This window comes from Alosa pseudoharengus, unplaced genomic scaffold (genome assembly GCF_046254945.1).
Source record: "Alosa pseudoharengus isolate Yale_2024_CS ecotype anadromous, Long Island Sound unplaced genomic scaffold, YU_APseudo_1.1 YU_APseudo_1.1_scf_12, whole genome shotgun sequence".
Taxonomy (NCBI): Eukaryota; Metazoa; Chordata; class Actinopteri; order Clupeiformes; family Clupeidae; genus Alosa; species Alosa pseudoharengus.
In genome coordinates, this window is record NW_027468587.1 from 39,439,605 (window position 1) to 39,466,498 (window position 26,894).

A 26,894-nucleotide genomic window follows, 5' to 3' on the forward strand; every position below is an offset into this window, starting at 1 on the left:
TACCAGAGCCCATATACTGTAGAACGCAGTTAATGTGATTAGGGTCAAGGATCTGTCTTTACTGTCTTTTGATTTTTTATTGGATTGCACATACCCTGAAAGGCTAGCCGGGTGCTTCAGTTCAATGTGCCGTTTCAGGTTTGCTATGGATGTGACTGAAATGCGGATTTTCTTTTTGAAAGCCGGAGGGCAAACTTTGCACAGAAACATAAGATTTCCCCCATCCTCACCGACCTTGTCATAAAACTCATTTAAATGATCATACGACGCCTCCTTGCTGCTTTGTCGCCTACAATTCTGCCTTTCTCAAACTTCTTTGGCCTTTTTCCCTGCTGCTGATCGCCAAAGTGTTGACCTCTTTGTAAGCAGGTGTGTTGCGATAATTGTTGCTGTGGATGAGGGCGTGGTCCAGTCCCGTGATCTGGGGTGTTGGGGTGGATGCAGCAGCATACCTGTGCTGCATTTGTTAATGAGGGATGGGATAAATGGCTAAGGTCTTTGTTGAACAGGAGGAAGGGACAGAGTACTGCTGAGTTTAGAACCAACAGCTGCCGTGCTGGGACGTGGGCAATCCTTTTAAGTCAAGTCAGTTTTATTTGTATAGAAGGCACCCTTCGTTTTTGCGTGGACTACAGGAAGCTTAATAGTGTCACTCATAAAGATGCCTACCCCCTTTCTAGAATTGAGGAATCATTAGCATCACTAAAGAAATCTCAAGTCTTCTCCACATTAGATTTGGCACACGGCTATTGGCAGGTGGGGGTGCACCCAGCTGATAAAGAAAAAACTGCTTTTGTGACCCCAATGGGCCTATATGAATTTAATCGGATGCCCATGGGTTTATGTAATGCACCTGGAACATTTCAGAGACTAGTTGAAAGTTGCCTAGGTGATCAGAACTTTGAGACTTTATTACTGTACTTGGATGACATAATTGTTTTTTCCCCTACATTTGAGGCCCACATTTCCCATCTAGACTTGGTTTTTAGTCGCCTTGGAACCTATGGATTAAAGGTAAAGCCTAATAAGTGTTGCCTTTTTCAGAGCAAAGTCCACTACTTGGGGCATGTAATTACAGAAGGGGGTGTGTCACCAGACCCGGGAAAACTACAAGCAGTGGAGGCCTGGCCAGCTCCTAAGAATATTACCCAGCTCCGTGCATTTCTTGGCCTGGCTGGATATTACAAACGGTTCATAAAAGACTTCGCCAGCCTTGCAGCCCCATTGAATTCCTTGCTGTGGGGTACATCAAAGCGGCGCACCCAAGCTGGCTCAGGTAACAACTTGTGGGCATGGGGGGAGGCACAAGAGACCGCATTCCGGAAACTGAAAGACTCCCTAATGGAAGCACCGGTGTTGGCGTATGCAGATTTTCAGCTGCCATTTCTTTTGTACACTGATGCCAGCCATACAGGACTTGGGGCAGTGTTGGCTCAGGTACAGAATGGTCAGGAGAGAGTAATTGCATATGCAAGTAGGAGTCTCCGCCCAACCGAGAAAAATGACAAAAATTATAGCTCGTTCAAATTAGAACTTTTGGCCCTGAAATGGGCCATTATGGAAAAGTTCAGAGAATATCTTGCTGTGTCTCCCTTCACTGTTTTCACAGACAACAACCCCCTGACCCACTTGAACACTGCAAACCTGGGTGCAGTTGAGCAACGCTGGTTGGCCCAGCTGGCGGGGTTCCAGTTTGGGGTGCGCTACAGACCAGGAAGGATGAATGGGAATGCGGATGCCCTGTCGCGGTGGCCTACGGATTACACTGTAAATGGGGAAGAACAAGAGACGGCTGCTCCTGCAGATGGGCTGGTGAGTGTGAAACCTGAGGTGGTCCAGGCATGTATGCATGCTTTTGTTTCAGAGAGAGGTGAGCTGAAGGAGGATTTAAGTGCGGGAACACCAGTGCAGATGGAGCGGGGCGACTGGCTCGGTCCTAGCCTGCTCTTAGACTGGAGGAGGGCCCAGCGTGCTGACCCGGACGTCTCCCGGCTATGGCTCTACCAGGACCGAGGAAAAGCACCCTCTCCAAAAGAGAGAGCAGCAGAAGGCCGGGGGACCCAAGCCCTGCTACGAGAATGGGATCGCCTCTGCCAGGAACGAGGATTGCTATGCAGAGGGATATGGGATGCTAAGACCTTTGAAAAAGTGAAGCAGGTGGTGGTACCTCAATGTCTGCAGAAGCAGGTCTTGGAGTGGCTGCATGACCAAGCAGGCCACTTGGGAGCAGAGAAGGTGCTGGGCCTGGTCCGTCAACGCTTTTTCTGGCGGGTTGTGGCCATGGACGTAAAGGAGTACTGCGCCAAATGCATGAGGTGTAATCTTCACAAGACTCCCAGCACCAAAGTAAGTGCCCCTCTTGTGTCCATACAAACCAGCTACCCTCTACAAATTGTGTCAGTTGACTTTTTATCCCTAGAGGCTGCCCGAAGTGGAATGAGCAATGTGCTGGTCATAGTTGACCACTTCACCCGGTACGCAGTTGCTGCACCCACAGTAGACCAGACTGCAGCGACAACCGCCGAGGTGCTTTGGAAGCACTTTATTCAGCCATATGGGGGCTTTGATCAGCTACATTCAGACCAGGGTCCCAATTTTGAATCTAGTGTCATCAAGGAATTATGCACATTGTATGGTATCAATAAGTCTCACACAACCCCTTACCATCCAGCTGGGAATGGCCAGTGTGAACGTTTTAACTGGACACTCTTGGGCATGTTGGGCACATTAAGCAATGTCCAGAAAGAAGATTGGGACCATCATGTGGCTGAATTAGTGCAGGCGTATAATAACACCCCCCACCCTTCTACGGGCTACAGCCCTTACTATTTGATGTTTGGTCGACATGCTAAACTGCCATTAGATGTAATGTTGGGCAATGGGGATGGGTTTGCAGGGACTACTGGCAGCTGGGTGCATCACCACCATAAGAGGTTGGCTACTGCTTATAAGCATGCCCAAGAACAGATTACTAAAGCCCAGGCCTCACAGAAGAGAGGTTTTGATCGTAGGGTTGGAGGAGAGCCCTTGTTGCCAGGTCAGAGGGTGATTGTGTTGAATAAGAGATCTAGAGCACGGAGGAAATTGGAGGATAAATGGGAGCATGTCACATATGTGGTTGTTTCACAGCCTAATGTTGATATACCTGTCTATGTGGTCAAGTCAGAGGGGGCTAAAGGGGAGGAAAGAGTTTTACATCGTAACATGTTAAGTCCCTGTAAATTTGATGTGTCCCCAAGCCAAGGGCCGGAGCATGTGGGGATGGCAGTTGCAAACCCTGATGTCAATAAGGACAATAACTTGGGCATGTATCCGTTTGTCTGGGGTTGTCATTTAGGTCCAGTAGCTCCACCACAGGCAGAGGGAGAACTGTTGCAGGACTTTCAAGGGCCTACTTCCTCAGCCCCAGGACTAGGCACTGGCCTGACTACACCAACACCCCGGAATCCCTCACCCGCTGGCACAGAGGGTTTACGCCGCTCCACTCGGACCAACCAGGGTCGGCTGCCCCAGCGTTATCAAGTGTGTCGGGGTGAATGTGAGGACACATTTGATGTAGGGGGGGTGGATGTAAGCGGGTGTGTTGCGATAATTGTTGCTGTGGATGAGGGCGTGGTCCAGTCCCGTGATCTGGGGTGTTGGGGTGGATGCAGCAGCATACCTGTGCTGCATTTGTTAATGAGGGATAGGATAAATGGCTAAGGTCTTTGTTGAACAGGAGGAAGGGACAGCGTACTGCTGAGTTTAGAACCAACGGCTGCCGTGCTGGGACGTGGGCAATCCTTTTAGCGTCGGTGTGGTTGACGAATCATTCGGGGTAAGTGCCATTAGGCCTAAATTAGGGAGTTTGTGCCCTGTTAGTGCGATCGCTGTTCTGTTTTATGTCCTTCGTTGAACCCCACGTCCGGCAGCAGTGGTGACGGAGTCAGCAGTCATTTGGTGATGTAATGTATTAATCCTGTGTTCTTTGTGTACTTTTTCCGGGGAAGTGTAGGCCTACTCCCAGGCAGGTATATGTGTGTGAGAGAGGGTGGAGAGAAAACAAACGCTCCTTCTGGTGCTGAATAATTTAATTTGAGCCTTGGTGGTGGCCGGGAATAAGGGGGTGATATACGTAGCCTTTGCTGTGTGAAGTATTTATTGTTGCAGTGTTTGCACAGTGGTTTCTGTACCTTCGTTTTTATGATTGAATTTGTGATGAACTGTGTTATGAGATGAACTGTCATTTCCATTGAGCACGTGTGCACTTTCTTTGTGTAATTATCTGCTAACTTATATAACCTGTTTTATTCCGGTGGTCCGGCATAGTTGTTACTTAAATTCATGTAGCCTAATTATTTATGACTCAGCACATAGCACTTTACAACAGCCAGAGTTCTGGAGTTATTGCTCTCCCCCTAAATGTTTTAACTTTCTATGTGAAATTAATTGTACAATAAACCTCTTTTCTATATAGCTAGTAGACTGGTGTTTTCCTTTGCTCAGTGCCCGTGTTCAAATAAAGAAACCTGCAGGGGGCAGTGTATTCCGCTGTAGCCCCCCTTTACATCTTTGTTTTGTGATTGTCATTCTGTTTGCACTCAATTTTTGTTAATTTGTTTTGTCCTCACTAAGAGGAGGCTATGAAGCTGTGGATACTTAGTGTGGCAGTTTGTTTGTTTCTTTCTTTTATTGTTTGTTTGTGATTTACTTTGTTACATTTTGTATATGTGTGAGTGTGTGCTGTCTGTAGGCTTACCCTTGTCCATCCCCCTCTTTTTAGGTGCTGAGAGCTGTAAGTGGGAGCAGTATCTTTTGGTGAGGGGTACCCATCTTTATGTGCTGTGACATTTGTCTCTCACTGAGTGTTATCATTGCCTTGCTTGTGTGTGGGTGTGACTAAGCACATGTGATTGGGTGCCTCCTTTGGATACTCATTCATTAGCCACTGCCATCCCACCGGTAAGCCTCAACCCTGTCCTTTTTCTGTTTTATGTGTACAATCTACAGTGTGAAAATAAATAATTTTTTATGGAACCATGTCTGTCAGTTCTACAAACCTGAGTGCCTTACTGGTTTAAGGATACTGATATCTGAATTATATCTTTGAGTGCAAGTCCCATCATGGCCTAAAGCCCCCTAAAAAATATACCACTTGCCACATAGACAACCTACTAGGCTCTGTAATTAATTGCTGTAAAACAGACACAATGCAGAGACAAGATAGAGACTCTTTCAGGCTATACAATAATACATTTGTATTAAAATCACTCCGCCCCTCACCTGTTCCTCATTATTAGTCTGCTAGTTTAATTATGATTTCCAGCCCTGTGTTCACCTGTCTCTTGTTTCTTGTCCACTTGTGCCTTGTTAGCCTTGTTTAACCCCTGTGTATTTAAACCCTCTGTCTCCCCTCAGTCTTCGTCGGTTATTTGTCTTGTTGTGTTGCCTGAGTTCGAGTCAGTTTCATATTAAAGATTTCTGGGATTACCTTACCTTACCTTGCCTGGCTGTGCATTGCCCTTTTGAGTCAAGCTCTTCCCGAGGAACCGTGACAGAATAACCGACCGACAAGCATGGAAGAAAGCAAGTTTTTTGATTTTAATTCTGACTTGCCACTGCACCTAATGCCCTGGGAGCTGTTCTGGGAGGATGAAGAGGAGGGGGAAACCTCTGAGGATGACTGGTCCTCTGAGGAGGAGGGACCAGGCCCCTCTCCAGTCCCAACTCCCCAACGCCCTGGGCCTGCAGTTCTTCCGGTAGCTCCCTCTCCAGCCCCGATTCAGACTCCTGCGCCGGCTCCCGCTCCAGCCCCGAGTCCGGCTCCTGCTCCTGCTCCGCCGAGTCCGGCTCCTGCTCCTGCTCCGCCGAGTCCGGCTCCTGCTCCTGCTCCGCCGAGTCCGGCTCCTGCTCCTGCTCCGCCGAGTCCTGCTCCTGCTCCTGCTCCGCCGAGTCCTGCTCCGAGTCCGGCTCCTGCTCCGAGTCCGGCTCCGGCTTCAGTCCCTACTCCGGTGCCTGCAGCCCAGTCGCTGGACCCGCTGTCCCTGATCTGCTGCCCACCTGACCAGCCTGACTTGTCCGGCCATCCACTGGGCCGCCCGCTTGAACCGCCGTCCCTGACCGGCAGTCGTCCCGGCCGCCCGCCTGAACCGCCATCCCTGACCGGCCACCCGCCTGAACCGCCGTCCCGGACCGGCAGTCTGCCCGGCCGCCCGCCTGAACCGCCGTCCTTGACCGGCAGTCCGCCCGGCCGCCCGCCTGATCCTCCGTCCCTTGCCGGCAGTCCGCCCGGCCGCACACCTGATCCTCCGTCCCTGGCCAGCCATCCACCTGACCCTCCGTCTCGGACCGGCCGTCCACCTAACCTTCCGTCCCTGTCTGGCCGTCCACCCGGCCGCCCGCCTGACCCTCCTGCCGCTAGCCCCTCCGCCCGCCCTGTTTGGACCTTTTTGTTTGGGCCGTCTGGAATCCGGCCCTTGGAGGGGGGGTAATGTAAGGGTCTTGTGTTTTTGTTTTCCTTGTTTAGTGTTTTCCTTCATGTCTGCTCCTTTGTTTACCTCCTGTGCCATGTGCTCCTGTGTTTACACCTGTCTCTGTGTTTTAGTTCCTGTCAGCCATGTGCTCCTTTGTCTGTCTTGCCAGGTCTCAGCTCCCCGTGTCTCCGCCCCTCACCTGTTCCTCATTATTAGTCTGCTAGTTTAATTATGATTTCCAGCCCTGTGTTCACCTGTCTCTTGTTTCTTGTCCACTTGTGCCTTGTTAGCCTTGTTTAACCCCTGTGTATTTAAACCCTCTGTCTCCCCTCAGTCTTCGTCGGTTATTTGTCTTGTTGTGTTGCCTGAGTTCGAGTCAGTTTCATATTAAAGATTTCTGGGATTACCTTACCTTACCTTGCCTGGCTGTGCATTGCCCTTTTGAGTCAAGCTCTTCCCGAGGAACCGTGACAATTTGCTATCATTTGAATCATAATTTTCTGTAGATTAAGAATGTGTGGTGCCTACAGTGTAGATTTGTACCGAACAAAATATATAGGGCTTTGAATGGAGCATGGCACAATGAGTTTTGGGCCAAAAACGTATGTTAGTATATCTTGATTAGCTGATATCTCTTAAGCCAATTGAAAAAACTTGGTCTACTTACCCACTATAAGTTGTCAAAGAGCTGGCAAGACAATTTAGGTCTTGAGGTCAAAGGTCAAGGTTACAAGGGGTCACACAACTAATTCACATGCAGTATTTGGTTCATATCTACAAAGCAGACTGATGGATCTTCATTAACTCTAGTACATTTATTGTCTATACAAGTTGGATGAATTTAGGGACTCAGGGCCATGGGGTCAAAGGTTAAGGTCAGTTTCATCTCCTGACATACAAGGTTATAGACGGTGGAAACATGCTAATCAACATGCTACTGTGTTCAATTCAATTACTGTAAATATAGCATTTTTTTATGTTGCACAACATAGACTTGGTTGTTTTTGACATGGGTAGTCCTTATCTACAGCACAATGAGTTTAATATCCCTCATTTGTATATAAGAATCAAAAATCTGATTGCAATTACTATAGGCAAATGTGCTTAGCAGTTACATAACAGTGAAATACTTCCACTAGCATAGTCATGACCTGACCAATATCTCTTTCAATATTGCCCATGCAGTCCTTTCCACAGTACAAGCAGTGCTACTTCCAGCTGTAAATTATAGCTTTCTGTGCTGTTGTGACTTTCCATAAATTAGTATGACTGTTAACTGTGACCCTTGCTATTTTTCCCTTCATGGACAAGGTGTTGTCCACTTTCTCCTGTGACCTTGAAGACTAGCATTGTCTTCCAGTTTTGATGTTAGTAATGTGGCATGTCCGTTGTTATCTGTTCAGTTGAAGTTACGGGTGGGCAACAAATAATATCAAAATATTTTGGAAGATTTTGATGGTAGATATCAATAATATAAATAATAATATGGGGGGCAGCCGTGGCCTACTGGTTAGCGTTTCGGACTTGTAACCGGAGGGTTGCCGGTTCGAACCCTGACCAGTAGGCACGGCTAAAGTGCCCTTGAGCAAGGCACCTAACCCCTCACTGCTCCCCGAGCGCTGCTGTTGTTGTTGCAGGCAGCTCACTGCGCCGGGATTAGTGTGTGCTTCACCTCACTGTGTGTTCACTGCGTGCTGAGTGTGTTTCACTAATTCACGGATTGGGATAAATGCAGAGACCAAATTTCCCTCATGGGATCAAAAGAGTATATATACTATACTATAATTAAATACGAATTTGTCAATCTCTTAAAAAATGGGATTTAATTGCATGAGTTACAAGCCACCTTATAATTTCTTACAAAGCACATTAAGGGACAAAAAGTATTAGGATAGCAGCAACTGTTGTAAGAAGCAATATTTTCCCCTGGGATGAATATCAGTATTTAGTTGTGCTCAGTACGGTCTTCATTCATTATTTTCCATTTCACTACAATGGATGATGAGACAGCACTTGAAGAGGAACCTGACATATGCGCAGATCTTTGCGTTATCTGCCAATGTGGAGGTGAGCTGTCATCTTGTAGCACTAGCTTGCAAAAGCTGATTTACTATAGCATTGCTATAGGCAACAACACATTTTTAAAGGGGTGGTTCAGGATTTTGGACAAAGGACCTCATTTCCAAGTTAGCATGTGTGATATTTATCAGTGGAGACCGTTTTCAACACGTTTCATCCAGTTCTTCTAGTTGCAGAGTTTGCAGGTGCTAAGCTAGCGCAAGTAACCAGTATGTGTTAGCCTGCCACTAAAAACAGTCTTACCCACTCCACAGTACACCCAGGCAAATACATTATAACGGCAGACAAATAAATTATAACAGCAGACTGTCGATGTAAATGTCTGTGTTGATAGTTTTATTTCTAACATTATTCTATCCTTGCTTTTTAATGATTGCATAACATGTTGAGGGACTAGTTTCTTAGCAGTGGTTAGTAGTACTGCGCCAAAAAGTAAACATGGAAGCGCACTCCAATCAGGATACTGTCGTGGAGTTCTCGCGAGAGGACAATGGAATGAGCAATGATGCACGTTACTTTTACCCCTTTCATCCCGTTGAACCATTCAAATCGGCGTATCTGATATATGTGGGCCAGAGGCGAGCTAAACTGATGACGACAGCGCTGCAACGTTGGAGGTCAGTAAACATTGGTCATAGTGTTTTCCAATTGTGTCGAAGTCCGGAATCATTCAGAGTAAACATTGGTCTAGTGTTATCCAATTGCGTGCAGTGAGATTTTCAAATGCATGCTTGGTGCCGCCCCTCGAGTTGGGCCATTACATTGTTCCTGGCCAGACCCTTAATCTATCTAGATTACCAGGGTCTGGATTTTCCAGGCTAGAAAAATGTCCACTTCCAAATCCAATTGTCCAATTAACAATTACCACTTGACTATTTAGTAATTTAGCACTCTGGAACAAGGCGTCCCAAGGAGACAATGTAGATAGAAGATTTTCCGAAGACTGTTGATCTTTATTCACCGTATTGCAATGATAGTACAGCCCAACCAAAGTCCAGACCAACCATCAAAGCAATAGGGAGGAGATGTCATCAGCTGGGGCCCCCGACAAGATCTCCCCTACGAATGGCTATACACTATATTTTATACTCCTCAGCCCTTGAGAAGTGCCACCCTCTCACGCCATCTCCATCAACACCCTTCACCAATCAGTACCAAGCAGGGTCGCTTACATTGGTGGAAACCATCTTCCCATCATGCATAAAACTATATGCAAACCTATGTAATGCATAGGTAACATATGTAAAATAGTGTAACCCTAAGTTTTTCTGGTTCCTTCCAGTTTGGTGAAATAAGGCCATGAAAAACATGAAAACCCATGCAATAGTATAAACCTTTATGAAACCCATGATTACATCCCTTCACATCCTGAAAACCCACCATAATACCTAGTAGAATCCTAGGTAATATCAGTCCGCTGCTGCCGTTGCTTATGCCTACTACCAACTTCAGGGAACAAAGTATAACTATTGCAATGCAATGCGATGCAAGGGTAGTTTTTTTTCTAACACTATTCTATCAACATAGACATTTACATTGATTGTATGTCATTATAATTTAAGTTGAAGGAAATAGCTCAAGATGACAATGTTTATTAGATGTTTGACAGAAATGGTTTGGATTTAATCTAAAACTTCTGCTATTCAGCTTGTCTAAATGAACTACAATGTTGTTATTGATGTACTGAATGTTATGTAATAGTACATTGTTTTTTACTCCACTATCATTTATGAACTGAAACAGTTATTTTAAAACAGGTATTCACACAGATGTTTGCATTTTTAAAACAGCAAATTATTTTGATTTCCCCTGGTTTCAGAGAGGCTACTACTACAATACTAAAATAAGATGTGGAGGTTGAAACAACTGTTTTTATACAGAAAATAAAGTTTGTTTTGCTTTAATAAATGTCTTAATCTTTTTTAATGTCAATTCAGATAGTTGATTCTATGCCTCAGCCACCTATAGCCTCATGACCTTTAACCTCTACCTGGGACCACATGATCTTTAATGCCTTATCAGTTAATTTAGGTTTAATTAACTGTGTTGGGTTTAATGAGGATCCTTCAATCTGCTTGAGAGGTATAAAAGAAACATTGCATGTCAAGTATGACCTCACATGACCTTGACCTTTGACCCCAAGACATTAAACACCTACTAATTTCATCAAGAAATTATGGTGAGTAAGTAAACCAAGTTTGGTAAAGATCCTTTTACCAGTATGGGCAGTGTTCGAATTACGTGGGAGCCAGAGGGAGCCGAGCTCCCATAGAGTGAGGATTGGCTCCCATGAAAGCAACAAAGTCAAAAATCTGAGGGGGTCTCTGATATCTGAAGGTGTCTGGCATTGTAATTTAATCTTAAACAACCACTCATTATCCATCCCTGTGCGATCTCTTACCATTAAAGACGTTAAATTAAAATATAGGCTACTATGGGACGAAGACCTACCCTACGCTCTTGAACGCAGCACGATGACACTTCACCACCACACCACTAGACTATATGAGCAAACCGCATACGATCGATTTGACAGCACTGGCAAGTCTGAAGAAGTTACCCTGCTTTGATGAGAATGTTTATTTACATAGGCGTTCATTGGGCTAGCCTACATGGGTTGATACGTGCGGAAAAGTCCTGTTTGCTGTTGAACTTGCGCCTCTTTTATGTTGATTAACAAAGCCATAAATTATGGCCCATAATGCAGCTTACTTCAATGATTCTGTGAACTGATCTGTAGCTATCCTCTGTCATTCAGAGCTCCGGAAAGTTCCCAGATATTTTGAAACACCTGTTAGCAATCTCTGATGGCGGAATAGCCTATTCAATGGCTACCCGACAACATCTCAGTGCAAATTCCAAAATTGTTCGTCTATTTATTCCCACGGTTCAACACACGAGACGACTGAATGCCCAGGTGTTATGTGTTATGTGCACATTAGCCTATAATACTAGAACATAGTTTGGCTGCAATGGCTTTATTATTTTCTGCCAGTTAGTGCATTTTCCCTGTGTATAAGTTATACTACATGCATTATTGTGTTTGACACTGAGGATAGCCTATCTGAGACGGTGGTCTGGTTCAAATGAGTTAGCCTACGTTGTGAAATTGAGAATGGCACTCAGAGTAAATCCTTAGTCTATCTTTGTATTGTGAAATTGAAATTAAATATGAAATATTACAATCAATAATATGTTGAAATGAATTAAAAGGAATCAATTTCTATGAAAAATCTCTATTGTGTGCGTGTGTCTAGGCCTATCGTGCGCATAGGCTACTGCGCAAAAGCGCCACTCGCGCCTATAGGCTATTTAATTGTATCGCCTTGTTAGGCTATGCGCGGGGTGTGCCAACTTTTTATGCGATAGAGAGACCCCCTTAAAGACAAAAAGATAATTCGGGCCCTGAGTATGGGAGATATCAGCTAATATCTATATGTGATAATATACGCCCAATAATCATTATACCATGGTCCATTCAAAGCTGTATATCTTTTTTCTGGTACGAATCTGTGCTGTAGGCACCTGAAATTCTTAATCTACATGAAATTACGGTTCGATTGATACCAAATATCCTTTTGATGTATTTACTTCCACCTTCAACCCTAATTCGCTCAGACTACCATCCATTTTCTTAACTGTAACGTTTTGTATCATATTTTACATTTTTCAACACGGATTATGTCAGTTAAGGGTATGAGAAAATGTTAGAGAGAATTTGGTTTTAATACAGTAAAGACACTTTTTTAATCTGGACCGGTATCATTAAGTTCTCTGATAGTTGTGTTGCGTTCAGTCCAAGATGGTGGAGGCGCAGCTTGGTCATGGACACATTTGTTGCTATTTGTTTGCCTCTTGTTACTTCTATATTCTTTGACCGGGTATCAGATTTGCAACACAATCCATAGGCACAACATTTCCCTCGCTTGAAAGCTTAGTTACTTGCCAGTGCAAGCGCACTGTGGCCAGAGCAAAGTCTGATGCACATCTGATGCACGTTGGCAGAGGCCAAAGTTAATTAGTAAAAGATTTTCTGGTTTCCCTATAGGAAAATGTTGCATTGTGTTTTAGTACTAATGTCGGTATTGAAGATGGTCTCAATAAGGCTTGATGGTTGGATCAAGATCGGTGATTAGATTAATTTATTGTAGATGGTAAAACAATGAATAACAGAAAACAGGCTTGTCAGGGTTGTTATTAGAGCATCGCTTCCTTGATCTGTCTCAAAGTCAAAACCTGAGACAAAGCCTGTTATACTAAAACATACAAATTTAAATCATGCCAACGTGGCAGGTACCAACCATTGCACAAAACCGGCTATGAACAGATGGAAAAATACTGACCCCGGACTAGAACAACAAGATGATATCTTATTCGGCTCATGTTATGGCTGAGGCCTCAGAAATGTCTCCGACCTACATGGCAGTATGACTCTCGATGGTAAATCATATGTGCTTGTGACATAGGCCTAAGCCTCCCTGACTCGTGTCCACATCTGGTCAAGCTTTTGGTCAAAACAAGGTAGTATACAATGGTATGGACATCTCCCCGTTATATACCACACACAGGAGTAACATACAGTATGAACACATCGGAATACAATGTGAATACCCCAAAATTCTACAAGATAGTCATAGTCAAGTTTATTTATATAGCACAATTTAAAACAACCTGTGGTTGACCAAAGTGCTCAAAAAAAATAATAAAAACAGATAAATAAATAGATAATATAAGACAAAATTAATCAAGACACACAAAAAAAGCACAATAGGAAAATAAAACTAAAATAATATGTACATATATATATATATAGCCTATAATTACATTCCACAATTCATTTAAAAGCCATTAATAGCATATATGTTCTTTTAACTTGGCTTTAAAAGCACCAATAGTTGGTGTAGATCTAATGTGAAAAGGGAGGTTGTTCCACAACTTGGGCCCAGCTACTGAAAAAGCACGGTCACCTTTATTTTTAGACAACTCTGAGGTACTGAGAGCAGTAGTTTATCTGATAAACCTCAGAGTTCTGGGAGGGCAGTGAAAGTGTACAAGCTCACTTAGGTATTGGGGAGCTTGTCCATTTAAAGCTTTAAAGACAAAAAGAATAATTTTGTAATCTACTCTAAATTTCACTGGTAGCCATTGCAGAGATTTCAAAACTATACTAGAAATATGTATGCATTTTGCACCATCTGAAGGGATAGAGTGGACTGAGTGACACCAAAATAAAGGGATAGATAGATAGAGTTTAACACTGGTTACATGTGATTGGTGTATTCAGTTTCACTTCACCACAGAGGTCTCGCCCATTTTAGAGTCACCACCTTGACGTAGCTTTCCACTACCTATACTGCCGCCAAACTCAGGCCCTAAGTTAGTGTCTTCAATGTAATGGCATTCTATTGTCACACACATTGTAACACACTGTAGAAACCATTCTGAGGCCATAGCTGCTAACTGTTGTTTTTTACAGAGATAGCCACTGTGCAGATTTTCTTTTGTGTGTGTGTGTGTTTTTTACTTTATAGGATCTTTTGACTCCCTTGTGATTGCACCATGTACTCAACAGCTCATTTCATTATTTTTTGTTTGAACAATTATCTATCAGGCCAAACATGCTACTTGTTTGTTATGAGTAACTGTTTGTGAATAAGACTGAGAATGTAGTGCCTCATCATTAAATGTTGTTTCAGCCACTACCCACACATGCAACCTACTGCTTTGTTTATTTTCATTAAAGTGCCCAAGCCCTCCCCTCTGTCAAGCTCCTACACATCTTGTTAACTCCTTTCTCATATCCCTCTTAGAGTAGAGTTCATTTGGTTGAGGTTCTCCATCAGCTCATCTGAGACAAGTTTTCTTTCAAGACCAGAGAAGACCTGTAGTTGCTGCCATTTTTTGCAACACTCCACTGGTAAGACATTTGACTGATCAATTGACTGGTGATTTCTCACATCTGCTTGCAATCTTGTATTTTTGGGTAATGTCACTGTAAATTCGAATATCTCTTCTGACTTACATAATTGTGCTGACTTTACTAGTCATCAAGAAAATGCACTTCTTAATAAGCTGTAATACGTTAGTTACTAGCAGGGCGGATAAGAGAGTTTACTTACTGTTAAAATTGAGGCTAACTTAGAACAAGCAAATAAAGGGACATTTTACAGGGCAATTCCATGGAAAATTTGAATTTTCAAATGTGAATGATTACATGAAATTTGAGCAATTGCTATTTTTGGCTGAAGAATGTACATAAGACAAAATGCACAAAAAATGAATGTTATCATTCACATCATACAAATGCATTTCACTGGCGTTATGGATGTGACAAAAAGTAAATTTTCCATGGAATTGCCCTACACCAGTAGGAGAACGGAGGTGGCTATAAACTGGATATATAACCCCCTTGTGATGATGATGGTAATGCTCAAGCTGAGTGATGTTCATGAGTTGCTTCTAGGGACTATGGGTAAATGCTACTTTCTTGTTTGTAATGTTTTTTTTTCTTCTCATAACTGTTTATTGTGGCTTCTTTAGATATGTGCAAGGTAGAACCATTAATGAGCAAAGTGACTGTGTAGGTGATTTTCAGAGTATGGTCAGTATTACCATTAAGGAAAAGTCCGTACTTAAAATATAAAGGAAGAAACAGACTTTCTACTGGGCCCAAAGTGAAATGGATTACTTGCTCAAACAACATTGACCTGCTCACTTCACCCGTTTCTCACAAGTGTCACAACGTGTGTATCTGCATATTTCCTTGTATGGAAGGGGTTCGCACTTCAGAGTAAACTAACCTAAATTAAGATGACAATGAATGGATATAGATGCTATAGAAACTCAACTAATGGTTGTAGCTTTCAGGCAGTGATGCAGAAATTTAGTTGTACATAGTTGTAAAAGCTAGGTCTGGATGCAATACTGAATCGGGGCCAGGCATATGATGGGGCAAGACAAATGTTTGGTCATTTATCTGGCTTACAGGCAAGAGTGAAAGACCAGCGCTCCCAGAAAGCATTTTATGTGCACTGCTGTGCACACTATCTTAACCTCATCCTCCTGGGTGCAGCATGTTCTTTGTGTAGTTCAATCCGCAACTATTTTTGGTACACTTGAATCGCTTTACTGGTTCCTCACATCCATCCTCCCATACTTTAAGATTCTAGAGCAGGAACAGGCCAACATGTAGCTAGAAAGGAACAGTGCTGACACTGAAAAGTCTGTCAGGTGGGCATCCAGGACGCAGGCCACCAAGGTGGTGAAAGTCTACCTGCATCTTGCGTCCTTGGAGAGGATACAGGAACACAACCTCATTTCACCCAAAGCAGCCTCTGAGGCGCATGATCTACAAACACATTTGAATTCAAATTCATGCAAGTATTATCAATCTATCTTCAAAAAGAATCACTGAACATCTGCACAGCTTTTTATTTTTATTTTCATATTTTAGACATCCTTGCTTGGCAGTTTGAGACATGTTTTGCAGATTTTTGCTGAACCAACTGAGACAGAATTCAAAACCAAAACAACTTTTACGCCAGATACGTATCCACAGCTGAGCAAGTGTCACTTTCCATGCTGTGTGTAACAAGTTAGAATTCAAGTTCAACACCACAGAAGCTGTTCTGTCCTTCATGATCTGTAATGACAGGGCATTTCCTAATATCAGCATCTTTATAGTATTTAAAAAACACTGCCGGCCACCAGCAGTGGGGGCTGGTGAAAAATATTGTAGGTGGGGCTGCTTGTGCCAGTAGGTTTCTGTAACCATCCCAAACAGGGATGGACTGGGACTAAAAAAAGGCCCTGGACTTTCTTCCAAATAGGCCCACTACCATACGCGTACACACACACCCTTTACCCCTTGCTCTCACATACTTTGTGATTCAAAAATGAAATAGGTGGTCATTATGTACAAAAATGGTAATTATTTGCTGCTAGAGAAGTTGGACCCCAAAACATAAAATAGTTTTGGGTCTCCCAAATGCTAGGGGGGTTTGGGGGCATGCTCCCCCATGACGAAAATTTTGAAAAATAACCCCTTAAATGATGACTTCTGGTGAATTTTGTGGAAACTAATTGATAAATTGACTTAAGATATATTACATGCATTGAAAGCATAATACGGTCTATAAAAACCAGGACAAATAGACTAAGAACCAGTTTCTACCCAACAGCCATAATCTCACTGAACGGTGCTACCAAAGCATAGCTTTATGTTTTACATTTTATGAATGTGGATGTGTATGGGTGGGATATGTGTGGGGTGTAAAGTTTTTATGCACTTTTTTTATGTCCTTTTATGTACATAGTGACTTTTTTTACTTATTTATTGCTACTTTTGCACTGAACAAGGAATGCACTTAATTTCGTTGTACCTGTGACAATGACAAATAAAGATATTCTATTCTATTCTAACCTACACATGTTGTTATATTCAACTCATTTTAAGCAAGTCTATTGGGAGTTTGATCTCATCACAGAGGCTACTACATCAAGGTAAAGGTCACACCTGTTAAACTCACCTAACATGACATTTACTGAGAGTTGGGAAACATCTTTTAGCCTAAACAAAGCAACACTGTCAGGCAGGGGTAGCTCACTGCAAATAACCCCTATATAACATGTAAATTATCTGGTTACATGTTGGGCTATATTCTTAATGGGGACTTTTCATTTGAAAAGGGGCCATTGTGAGACGTATGTATAGGCCTAGTGTATGTCTACTCATGCTTGATAGGATGTATTAGGGTTTTCTCTATGGAGAGTATAGCCAGTGCGTTCAAGTGGTCTTGTGCCATGGTATTTGACACCACTATGTGTATAACTAATAATCAAATAATCCCTACAATAGAAGAGTAGCCAACCTGAGGAGGGGGTCCAAGCTGTCCCACTGGCAAACAGGAAGTGGTGCAACTGCTCCCCAATTTTAGGTAGTGGGGTACGGTTGGCTACCACAGACCTCTGAAGTTCACCTACAAAAAAGCGGCCATCTTTGAGATCTGGTATCTTGCAATTTTTCCTATGGGAAAATAACATGGGGATGTCAAAAACTCTCGCGGGGACTAAGAGGTCTGAAAAGTTTTCCTGAACATAGTTTTGTTCTCTGCCTTCGAGTGGGTACTGTGATCTTCAGTATGTTAAGACGGCAAACTTAGATTTTTGCTACCCCAGAGCTGCGAACTTGCAATGCAGCTTGCCATAGGTAGTTAGCTTCAGTTAACACCTGTATCTCCTTATATGGGCAAAGATGGCAGCTTTGGTTCCTTTTTGTAGGCTTCAGAGGTCTAGTAAACTGGTCAGAGGTCTATTGGAGTTGGAATTGGACATTTATTTCTTTAAAACAGGGACAATGCACAAATAAACATTAATCTTGTAATACAAGAGAATATGTGTTTGGCCAGGTTAGAGCAACAATTGGTAATTTTCACCTGTAGTCCCTGGGCAGGTATGTAAAAGTAACAATTTTAAAAAGAAATCAAACAGCACTATAGATGACATGATGGCCATAGTAATTAAAAACAAGCAGTCAAGCTAAGTAACAGGAACGCCAGCAGCCCACTCTCTCTCTCTCTCTCACCCCTCTCCCCAGCACACACACCCCTCACTGCTCCCCGAGCGCCACTGTTGTTGCAGGCAGCTCACTGCGCCGGGATTAGTGTGTGCTTCACCTCACTGTGTGTTCACTGTGTGCTGAGTGTGTTTCACTAATTCACGAATTGGGATAAAATGCAGAGACCAAATTTCCCTCACCGGATCAAAAGAGTATCTGCATTACAAATTAATGTAATTATTGCATTTGCAGGCACACAACTGCGTACACTCAAGACTAAAGCAGTAGCATTTACATCTTCCCAGATATTCAATCTTGCACCCACATTTAGTCAACCCCAGTTGGCAGGTCTCCATATACAGTCAGCTTGATAGGTTGCACGCTTCACATGTTGTGCAAGAGATGCCCTTGCTGGTGGGATGGCATCATAGGACCTCTGCTTCCATGTAAACAGGTCAAGTCTTGTTTCATCAACTCCATCAGCAATGCTGCCCCCCCCCCCCGCTCAATGGTGGTTTTGTGAACAGAAAAACTATATTTATCTTACACAAGTCCTTTGACCCAGAAATGTAAGTGTCAGAAGAGTGATAGGCTCAAACAGCGCATATTTCATAAATCTCCATTTCTAGAAAAAAAACAGGGATTTTGAAGAGAACTAGCCACTGTTTAGCTTGGGGATTTCTGAGGAACAGAGGCATGTACAAAATAAACGGTTTGTACTCACTGAGAGATTAAAGTCTCACCTTTCAAACGAGCCATAGTATGTCTCCATAGCTATAACATAGAATACGCTGTGGCTCTACAAAAATTGTCAACAATGACCTAGATTGCTGACACTCTGGGCCAAAGCTTCTGAAAACAGTGTGGCAGTCAAAGTGTTAAACATACTCCATAGCTAGCTAATGAAAGTTAGCCCATTCAATTGCTTTTTTTAATAACATGATGCTAATCGCGATTTATATGATAACAAATCTAAAGCATATTTAACCTTTAAATTTCGACTTCATGCAGAAATAACAGTATTAAAGGTGTTCTAAGCGATGCCACACATTTTTTAAGCTAAAACATTTTATGTCACTTACTGCAAACATCACCTAACCAACCGCCAGCTGTCTGTGTCCTGAATACACTGTCAATGAGTCAATGACGCCATTTTCAATTTCCACACTACACCAGTTCCGGCCAGAGGTTCCAGAGTTGGACTGTTGGCGATATCTCAAAAGGTCTAGGAGCAGGAGCTAACCAAAAATTGGGTTACACAAATGTGTCGCAAGGCATAAAACGTCCTCACTTTAGATGAGCTTACAAAATATCATGAACTAACCACTTGTAACTCCTGAGTTAATCATTAGTTATGACCGCCGCGCAGCGAAGCTGCGGTCATATAGGTCATATAGGTTTAGTCAGATTATTATTATTTTTTTTTTGCATGGCCAATTTTCCGTCAAGGATTCCCGAGACATTGAAAGACCGGGGTGCACGAAACTTGGTGGGCATGTAGCCACAAGGATAGCATGGAACCATTGTTTTTCGTTTTGATCTGTAGCCCCCCCGCTGGACTGGACCCCCCGAAAGGAGCGTAGGGCGGACACAGTTTTCTGTGAATATCTCGAGAACCGTAGGGTTTAGGAGGATCACCTTTTTTTTGTATGTTGATCTTAAGGGGCCATGTCAACCCATTCCATAAACACTCATTTCTTGTATAGCGCCACCTAGTTAAAAACGAAAAAGTAAAAATTAGGTGTTGTAATCGCAGGTGTCTGTGACCTAACATGGTCATAACTGCACGAAATTAAAAGTGTAGTTATCATTATGACACCCTCTGAATGCATGCCAAGTTTCGTGGACTTTCGTTCATGGGGGGCCATACAATAAATGAATTTATGTGTACATTTAGTGACCATACACCAACAGAGTTTTCTGTGAATATCTTGAGAACCGTAGGGCCTAGGATGACCATTTTTTTGTGTATTTTTGCCTCCAGGAGTCATGTTAACCCATTCCATATGCACACATGTGCATAAACAGATATTCACACACACACACATACATTCACAGTAATCATACGTATGACACATACACACACAGTAGACATATGTATGCATGCATGCACATGCACACACACAGGCACACCCACAAGCACATGCACATGCACGCACACACACACACACACACACACACACACACACACAAACACGTACACGCACACATGCACACAATTCAAGAATTTCTCAGAATTATGACCAGGCAAGATGGGGGTGGGGTTGTATAAAATGTATTTTATTAAGTATGTGAAATCTATGAACTAATCATGTTTTGGTACTTGTTGTCTAGTACAGCGGTCCCCAACCACCAGACATTCCTTACCGGGCCATAGCCTGATATGAGTTTAAAAAAAAATGCATGCAAACTAAACTAAATTTAATTCGCAATAATGTCACGTTTTTACATGGCATAGGCCTATATGCAGTTGTTTGATTGCATGCATGTTTGCATTTTGCAAGGTCTATTTTCTTACGTCTGTCTGTCCCGCCTTCAACACTTTTACATATTGCCTTCAGCGCTGCGCAGCCTCAGGTCAGCTCACTTCACTTGATCAGTTCTTGGCGAACGGTATGTCACACGAAGTTAGCTAAACTGCTAGAATGAGCAACAAAAAACAAGCATCTTTAGCAGGTCACTGGCCAGAGTGTTTGAGTTGACAGAGATTTCTTACAGAAAAAAAGTCACCGTTAGCTGCACATTTTAGTGATGAGGACTGGGTGTTAAAACTCGCTTACCTGTGTGACATATTCGGGTTGCTTAATGACCTCAACCTGTCACTCCAGGGGAGAATGACGACTGTCTTCTGGCAATAATAATAACTAATAATAATAATATAATAACTGGCAGATAAAGTCGCTGCATTTAAAGCCAAGCTTGATTTGTGGGGACGACGAGTGGACCAGGGTGTATTTGATATGTTCCAAACAGTAGTGGGGGTTTTGGGAGAGACTGAGGCAGGGCCCTTTCTCTCGCAGCTGGTGCGCGATCATCTTGTTGCGTTTTCAAATGAGTTTGAGCATTACTTCCCATCCTCCAATGATCCACGGCAAACCAATGAGTGGGTCCGCAACCCATTTGTCAATATCCCGAATAGTCACACAAAAACAACCACACACTCAATTACAAACACATAAAAAAGGAACAAAGTAGGAAATTAACACAATTTGACAAGCGTGACTTATTTTTGTGGAAAAAATGTGCTGGACTGGGCGGCGGTCATATTTTGTACCGCTCTGCGGTACATCTAGTTGCATCATTTATTAAGTATTAACAGTAATGTATAAACATATTTTAGATGGGGCAGCCGTGGCCTACTGGTAAGCGCTTCGGACTTGTAACCGGAGGGTTGCCGGTTCAAACCCCGACCAGTATGCATGGCTGAAGTAATGCCCTTGAGCAAGGCACCTAACCCCTCACTGCTCCCCAAGCTGTTGTTGCAGGCAGCTCACTGCACCGGGATTAGTGTGTGCTTCACCTCACTGTGTGTTCACTGTGTGCTGAGTGTGTTTCACTAATTCACGGATTGGGATAAATGCAGAGACCAAATTTCCCTTACGGGATCAAAAGAGTATACTTATACTTACTTACTGTAGATATAGCCTTATTTACTATGAACAAACCATTTATAACTGTGTGAACTAATGCTTTACTGATGATAGTAATTTATTGTTCATACATAACTTACGAACAAACCATTAACTAATAAGTAACAAAGGATTAATAAATTATGAATTGTGTGTAGTTATTATAAAGTGTTACCGAATAATAATAAGAAAACTTAATAAGAACAATAAGTGTGCTGCTTTCAGCAAGCACACTTAATAATGATGTTATGTTTGGCAGGCACTGAACACATGAAAGAGGAGCAGCATGATGTTACTGGCAATGCTTCAAGGATCCAGATGTTTTCTTCTCCTCTTTACAATTATTTTAGGTAAGATTACTTTTACCTTATTGTTATGGTTTTTAACACTTTCCTCCTAAACCTCTCACTGTTACCTGTGTGTGTGTGTGTGTGTGTGTGTGTGTGTGTGTGGGGGGGGGGGGGGGGGGGGCGGGGTGTACCTGTATGTGGGGGTGGGGGCAAGTAGCAAGAGAGATAGAGTGATGAGATGGTGTGACCAGCTCAGATCCTCACTGATGTTAGTTCCAAGGAATCTGAAGCAGCTGACTCTCTCTGCTGTGCCCCCAATGTGGATGGGTGTGTGCTCCTCTTCCTGCAGTCTCCTGTAGTCCACTATCAGCTCCTTGGTTTAGCTGATGTTAAGCAGCAGGCTGTTGTCCTGGTACCAAGATGTCAGGGTTGCCACCTCTGCTCTGTAAGCAGACTCATCATCACTCGTGATACAGCCGACTATGGTGCTTTCAAAAGCAAACTTAACGATGGTGTTTGTCAATTTAACAATATGTCACAGGTGATGAACAGGTGAACATTCCTGTTAGCTGCTTAGACCTGAGCAGTGGGGGGCATAGAGATTCATCCATTAATCGAGTCAGAATACATTTTTAAGTTTATATATATAGGTACTGTTGGAATCCTTGAATCAAGCCAAGTTCAACGTAGCCTATTCCACTATCTGCTCCCGTTGGTGAACCGCACCTGAGCAAGCATACTGTGCAGTTCGTCGGAAATAATTTCTAGTTGCGTTAGTTGTGTTATATTCTCTTTTTACCCGCTCCAGTAGGTAGACTTGGTCCAGAGGTGAATGGGTAAATCTTTGGTTTCGGGAATGTCCGCAGAGCGTTCTTTGAACCATAAGGGCTGATATCTGCTTCCTACAAGAAACACATTGTGAACAGACAGAACAGACACAGAAGGAGGTTAATTCCGGTGTGATTTTGACCTAAAGTGTCTTGAAACATGATACCGAGGCTGTCAGTGAACAACAGACGGCACACCCAGACGGTTTCACCATCTTCACTGGAGATTTTAACCATGCTAACCTTAAAACTGTACTTCCAAAGCTACACCAGCATGTTGATTTTCCAACAAGAGGAGATAACATCCTGGACCTGGTCTACACTACAACACAAAGGAGCATACAAAGCCACCCCCCTCCCCCACATTGGACTTTCAGACCATATCACTGTTATGCTAATGCCCGCATACAGACAAAGGGTAAAAGTGAACAAACCGGTTCGTAAGCAGGTAAAAGTGTGGCCTGAGGGAGCCTCCGATGCTCTTCAAGACTGCTTTGACACAACAGACTGGGAAATGTTTAAGCAGGCAGCCACTTACAACAACCAGACAGACATAGAGGAGTATACAGACACTGTAACCTCTTACATCACCAAGTGCATTGATGATGTGACCCACACAAAAGACATCATCACTCGGGCTAACTGGAAGCCATGGCTGACAGGGGATGTCCTCAGGCTGCTGAGGGCCAGAGACAAAGCCTACAGAGCTGGGGATGAAGCTGGCATGAGAACAGCGAGAGCCAACCTGTCCCGTGGCATCAAGGAAGCAAAAAAGGAATACACTCACAAGATAACCAACCACTTCAAAGACAGCAGGAACGCACAAAGCCTATGGCAGGGCATTCAGGCCCTCACGGACTACAAGCCCGCGCCACAGAGCTGCGAGAGCAACATCCCTCTGCTCAACAACCTGAACCGCTTCTTTGCTCGCTTTGAAGCACAAAACAGCACCTGCCCACAGAAGACCCATCCCCCTCTACATGAGCAGCCCCTGTGCCTCTCTGCCGACAGCGTGAAGAGGACACTTGCTGCTATCAACACCCGTAAGGCAACAGGTCCAGACAACATCCCTGGTCGTGCGCTGAAGGACTGCGCAGGGGAGCTTAAGGATGTCTTCACAGACATCTTTAACAGTTCCCTGAAGCAAGCCATCGTCCCATCTTGTTTCAAAGCTGCCACCATCATACCTGTGCCGAAGAAAACTGCTCCATCCTGCTTCAATGACTACCGCCCTGTGGCACTGACACCCATCATCATGAAGTGCTTTGAGCGGCTTGTCATGTCACATATCAAATCCATTCTCCCCCCCACCCTGGACCCCTTCCAGTTTGCATACCGAGCCAAACGGTCTACAGAGGATGCAATCTGCTCTGCCCTCCACCCAGCCCTCACCCACCTGGAAAAAAGAGACTCATATGTGAGATTGCTGTTTATAGACTTCAGTTCTGCATTCAACACCATAATACCACAACAACTCATCTGCAAACTTGACAAACTGGGACTCAGTACCTACCTCTGCAACTGGCTACTGGACTTCCTCTGTCAGAGGCCTCAAGTAGTACGTGTTGGCAACAATACCTCAAGCAGCATCACACTGAGCACAGGGGCCCCCCAAGGCTGCGTGCTCAGTCCGCTGCTCTTCACCCTGCTGACGCATGACTGCACTGCAACCTACAGCAACAATCACATAGTGAAATTTGCTGACGACACAACTCTGGTGGGTCTCATCACCAAGGGCGACGAGACTCAATACAGGTTGGAGGTCGACCATCTGACCACGTGGTGCAGGGACAACAACCTCCTGCTGAACGTCAGCAAGACCAAAGAGATTGTTGTTGACTTCCGGAGAGGTCACACCCAACACCTGCCACTGACCATCGACGGTGCTGTGGTGGATAGAGCGAGCAGCACCAAATTCCTGGGGGTGCACATCAGTGAAGACCTCTCCTGGACCACCAACACAGCATCACTGGTGAAGAGAGCTCAGCGCCGCCTGTACTTCCTGCGGAAACTCAGGCGAGCAAGTGCTCCACCAGCCATCATGACCACATTCTACCGAGGCACCATTGAGAGCATCCTCTCCAGCTGTATCGCTGTGTGGGGCGGAAGCTGCACTGAATACAACAGGAAAGCCCTGCAGCGCATAGTGAACACAGCTGGAAGGATTATTGGTGCTTCACTCCCCTCCCTGAAGGACATTTACACCACCCACCTCACCCGCAAGGCGACCAAAATTGTGAGTGATGCAAGTCACCCCGCTCACAATCTGTTTGATCTACTGCCCTCTGGGAAGAGGTACAGAAGCCTGCGCTCCCGCACTACCAGACTCACCAACAGCTTCATACACCAAGCTGTTAGGATGCTGAACTCTCTCCCTCCTCTCCCCCCTCCACCCTCAGCTACATAACATCCTGGACATTGGACCCACAATGGCCGCCTGCACCACTCCACTTGCACACTTGTACACTTTGCAACTTGTTGCTGTTGTCCTGAAAACACAACACTTCTGCTGCTCTTACATAACTTGCACCACTATGCCACTTTATTTCTTACTTAGGTCAAACAGAACTACCTCAGCCTCTTATTGGCCTGACTTTGCACTAGTATTTTATTTTATTGACTGTCTATGCACAATTTCAACCAAATTTTGCTGCTCTTATTTTTTCATTATATGTGCCCTCTTATTTACTTATTTACTTACTTTTTTGTTTACTTGAATGTTATGTTTGTCTGTAAAATATGTCTTGTCTCCACCGTGGGATAGTGAGAAACGTAATTTCGATCTCTTTGTATGTCTGGAACATGTGAAGAAATTGACAATAAAGCTGACTTTGACTTTGACTTTGAGTATGAACGTATGTCTCATAGCTCACCTCAGCTTGTCCCCTGCACTCAGAAATCTGGCGCTAGTTAGCCAATGCTACCCACAGTGTTTCGTTGTGGTGCCTCGGGCATCGGCCTAGCCATGCAAATAAATCACTGTTTTACACCATTTACGAGGCTCAAAGTAGCTCCATACTTCATTGGTAGACTTCCGAGGGCCTTGACATTTAAAACGAGACATGGAGAACTTTGAAAAAGCACTGGTAGTTTATTTACAAGACGATTTATACAGACAGTACCTTAAAGTGTATATATCAGGTTAAAAAACATTTTTGACAAATGTATGTAGGCTAAAGTCATATCGTGGGGAGTTTATTATTTCGATTTGGCAAGTAGCCGTATAATAAGCGGGATAATGTATAGAACGCCGGTCATTACTGTGAAAAAAAGGCCCTTCAGGGCGGAACAAGACCCCTCCGCTGCGCGTCGGGGTCCGGTTCACCCTGTCGGGACTTATTTTCCCAGTAAGGACCGGCGTTCTATACATTATCCCTTACTTATTTTTATAACTGAATTTATGAACATTCCAGACACAGTGATGACCTCATAAGAGGGAGTCCAGCAAAGTTGAGCATAGGGGAGAATGGGTTTTAACTGCATTTTCTTTTACACTGATAAGGCCAAAAATGTCCTCTATGACATACCAGTGGTTCATAAACATGAGCCTGACTAGCAGGACAAAGTAAAGACGAATAGGCTACAAAATTTAGGTAAATCATGGCCATCAAATCATCAGTGAGAAATTGATTAGGGGTGTGAGTAGGATCGGATCACTATTAGTATGTATCATGGCTTCAAAATGGCAGTTGTGTCATTTGCCGTCACATAGGCTTTCATATACAACAAGTTAAGTAGAATCAGTAAGCAAATTAATAGTCTGTCTATAGCTAACATTAGTTGATAAGCAGATGTATATATAAAGAGAAAATGTGTGGTAGCACATTATATACACTGATGGTTTTATAGTCAGGTCTCTAAAGAAAAGCATATGCCCATGGTTGCCCGTGAGTTGCTTACTGATTCTACTTAGTTTAGGCTATATAATGGCCTATATGTGATGGCAAGTGACACAACTGGCATTTTGAAGCATTGCTACTTACCCATATCCTCTTCATCACATTTTAAGATCAATAATGGTTGCCAGTAAAGAAAAAATGTATCAGGATATTTTTATGTCA

General features: G+C 43.6%; 1 protein-coding gene across 1 annotated transcript in view; it reads left to right on the forward strand.

Annotated features, from left to right (window-relative positions):
- The first annotated feature begins 8,446 nt into the window (after nucleotides 1-8,446).
- nphs1 (NPHS1 adhesion molecule, nephrin) overlaps nucleotides 8,447-26,894 on the forward strand; it is a 266,694-nt gene continuing 248,246 nt past the window's right edge. The window contains exon 1 of the mRNA XM_076281324.1: nucleotides 8,447-8,519. Within this exon, the coding sequence (XP_076137439.1) occupies nucleotides 8,447-8,519 (73 nt within the window). The remainder of the gene's footprint in view (nucleotides 8,520-26,894) is intronic.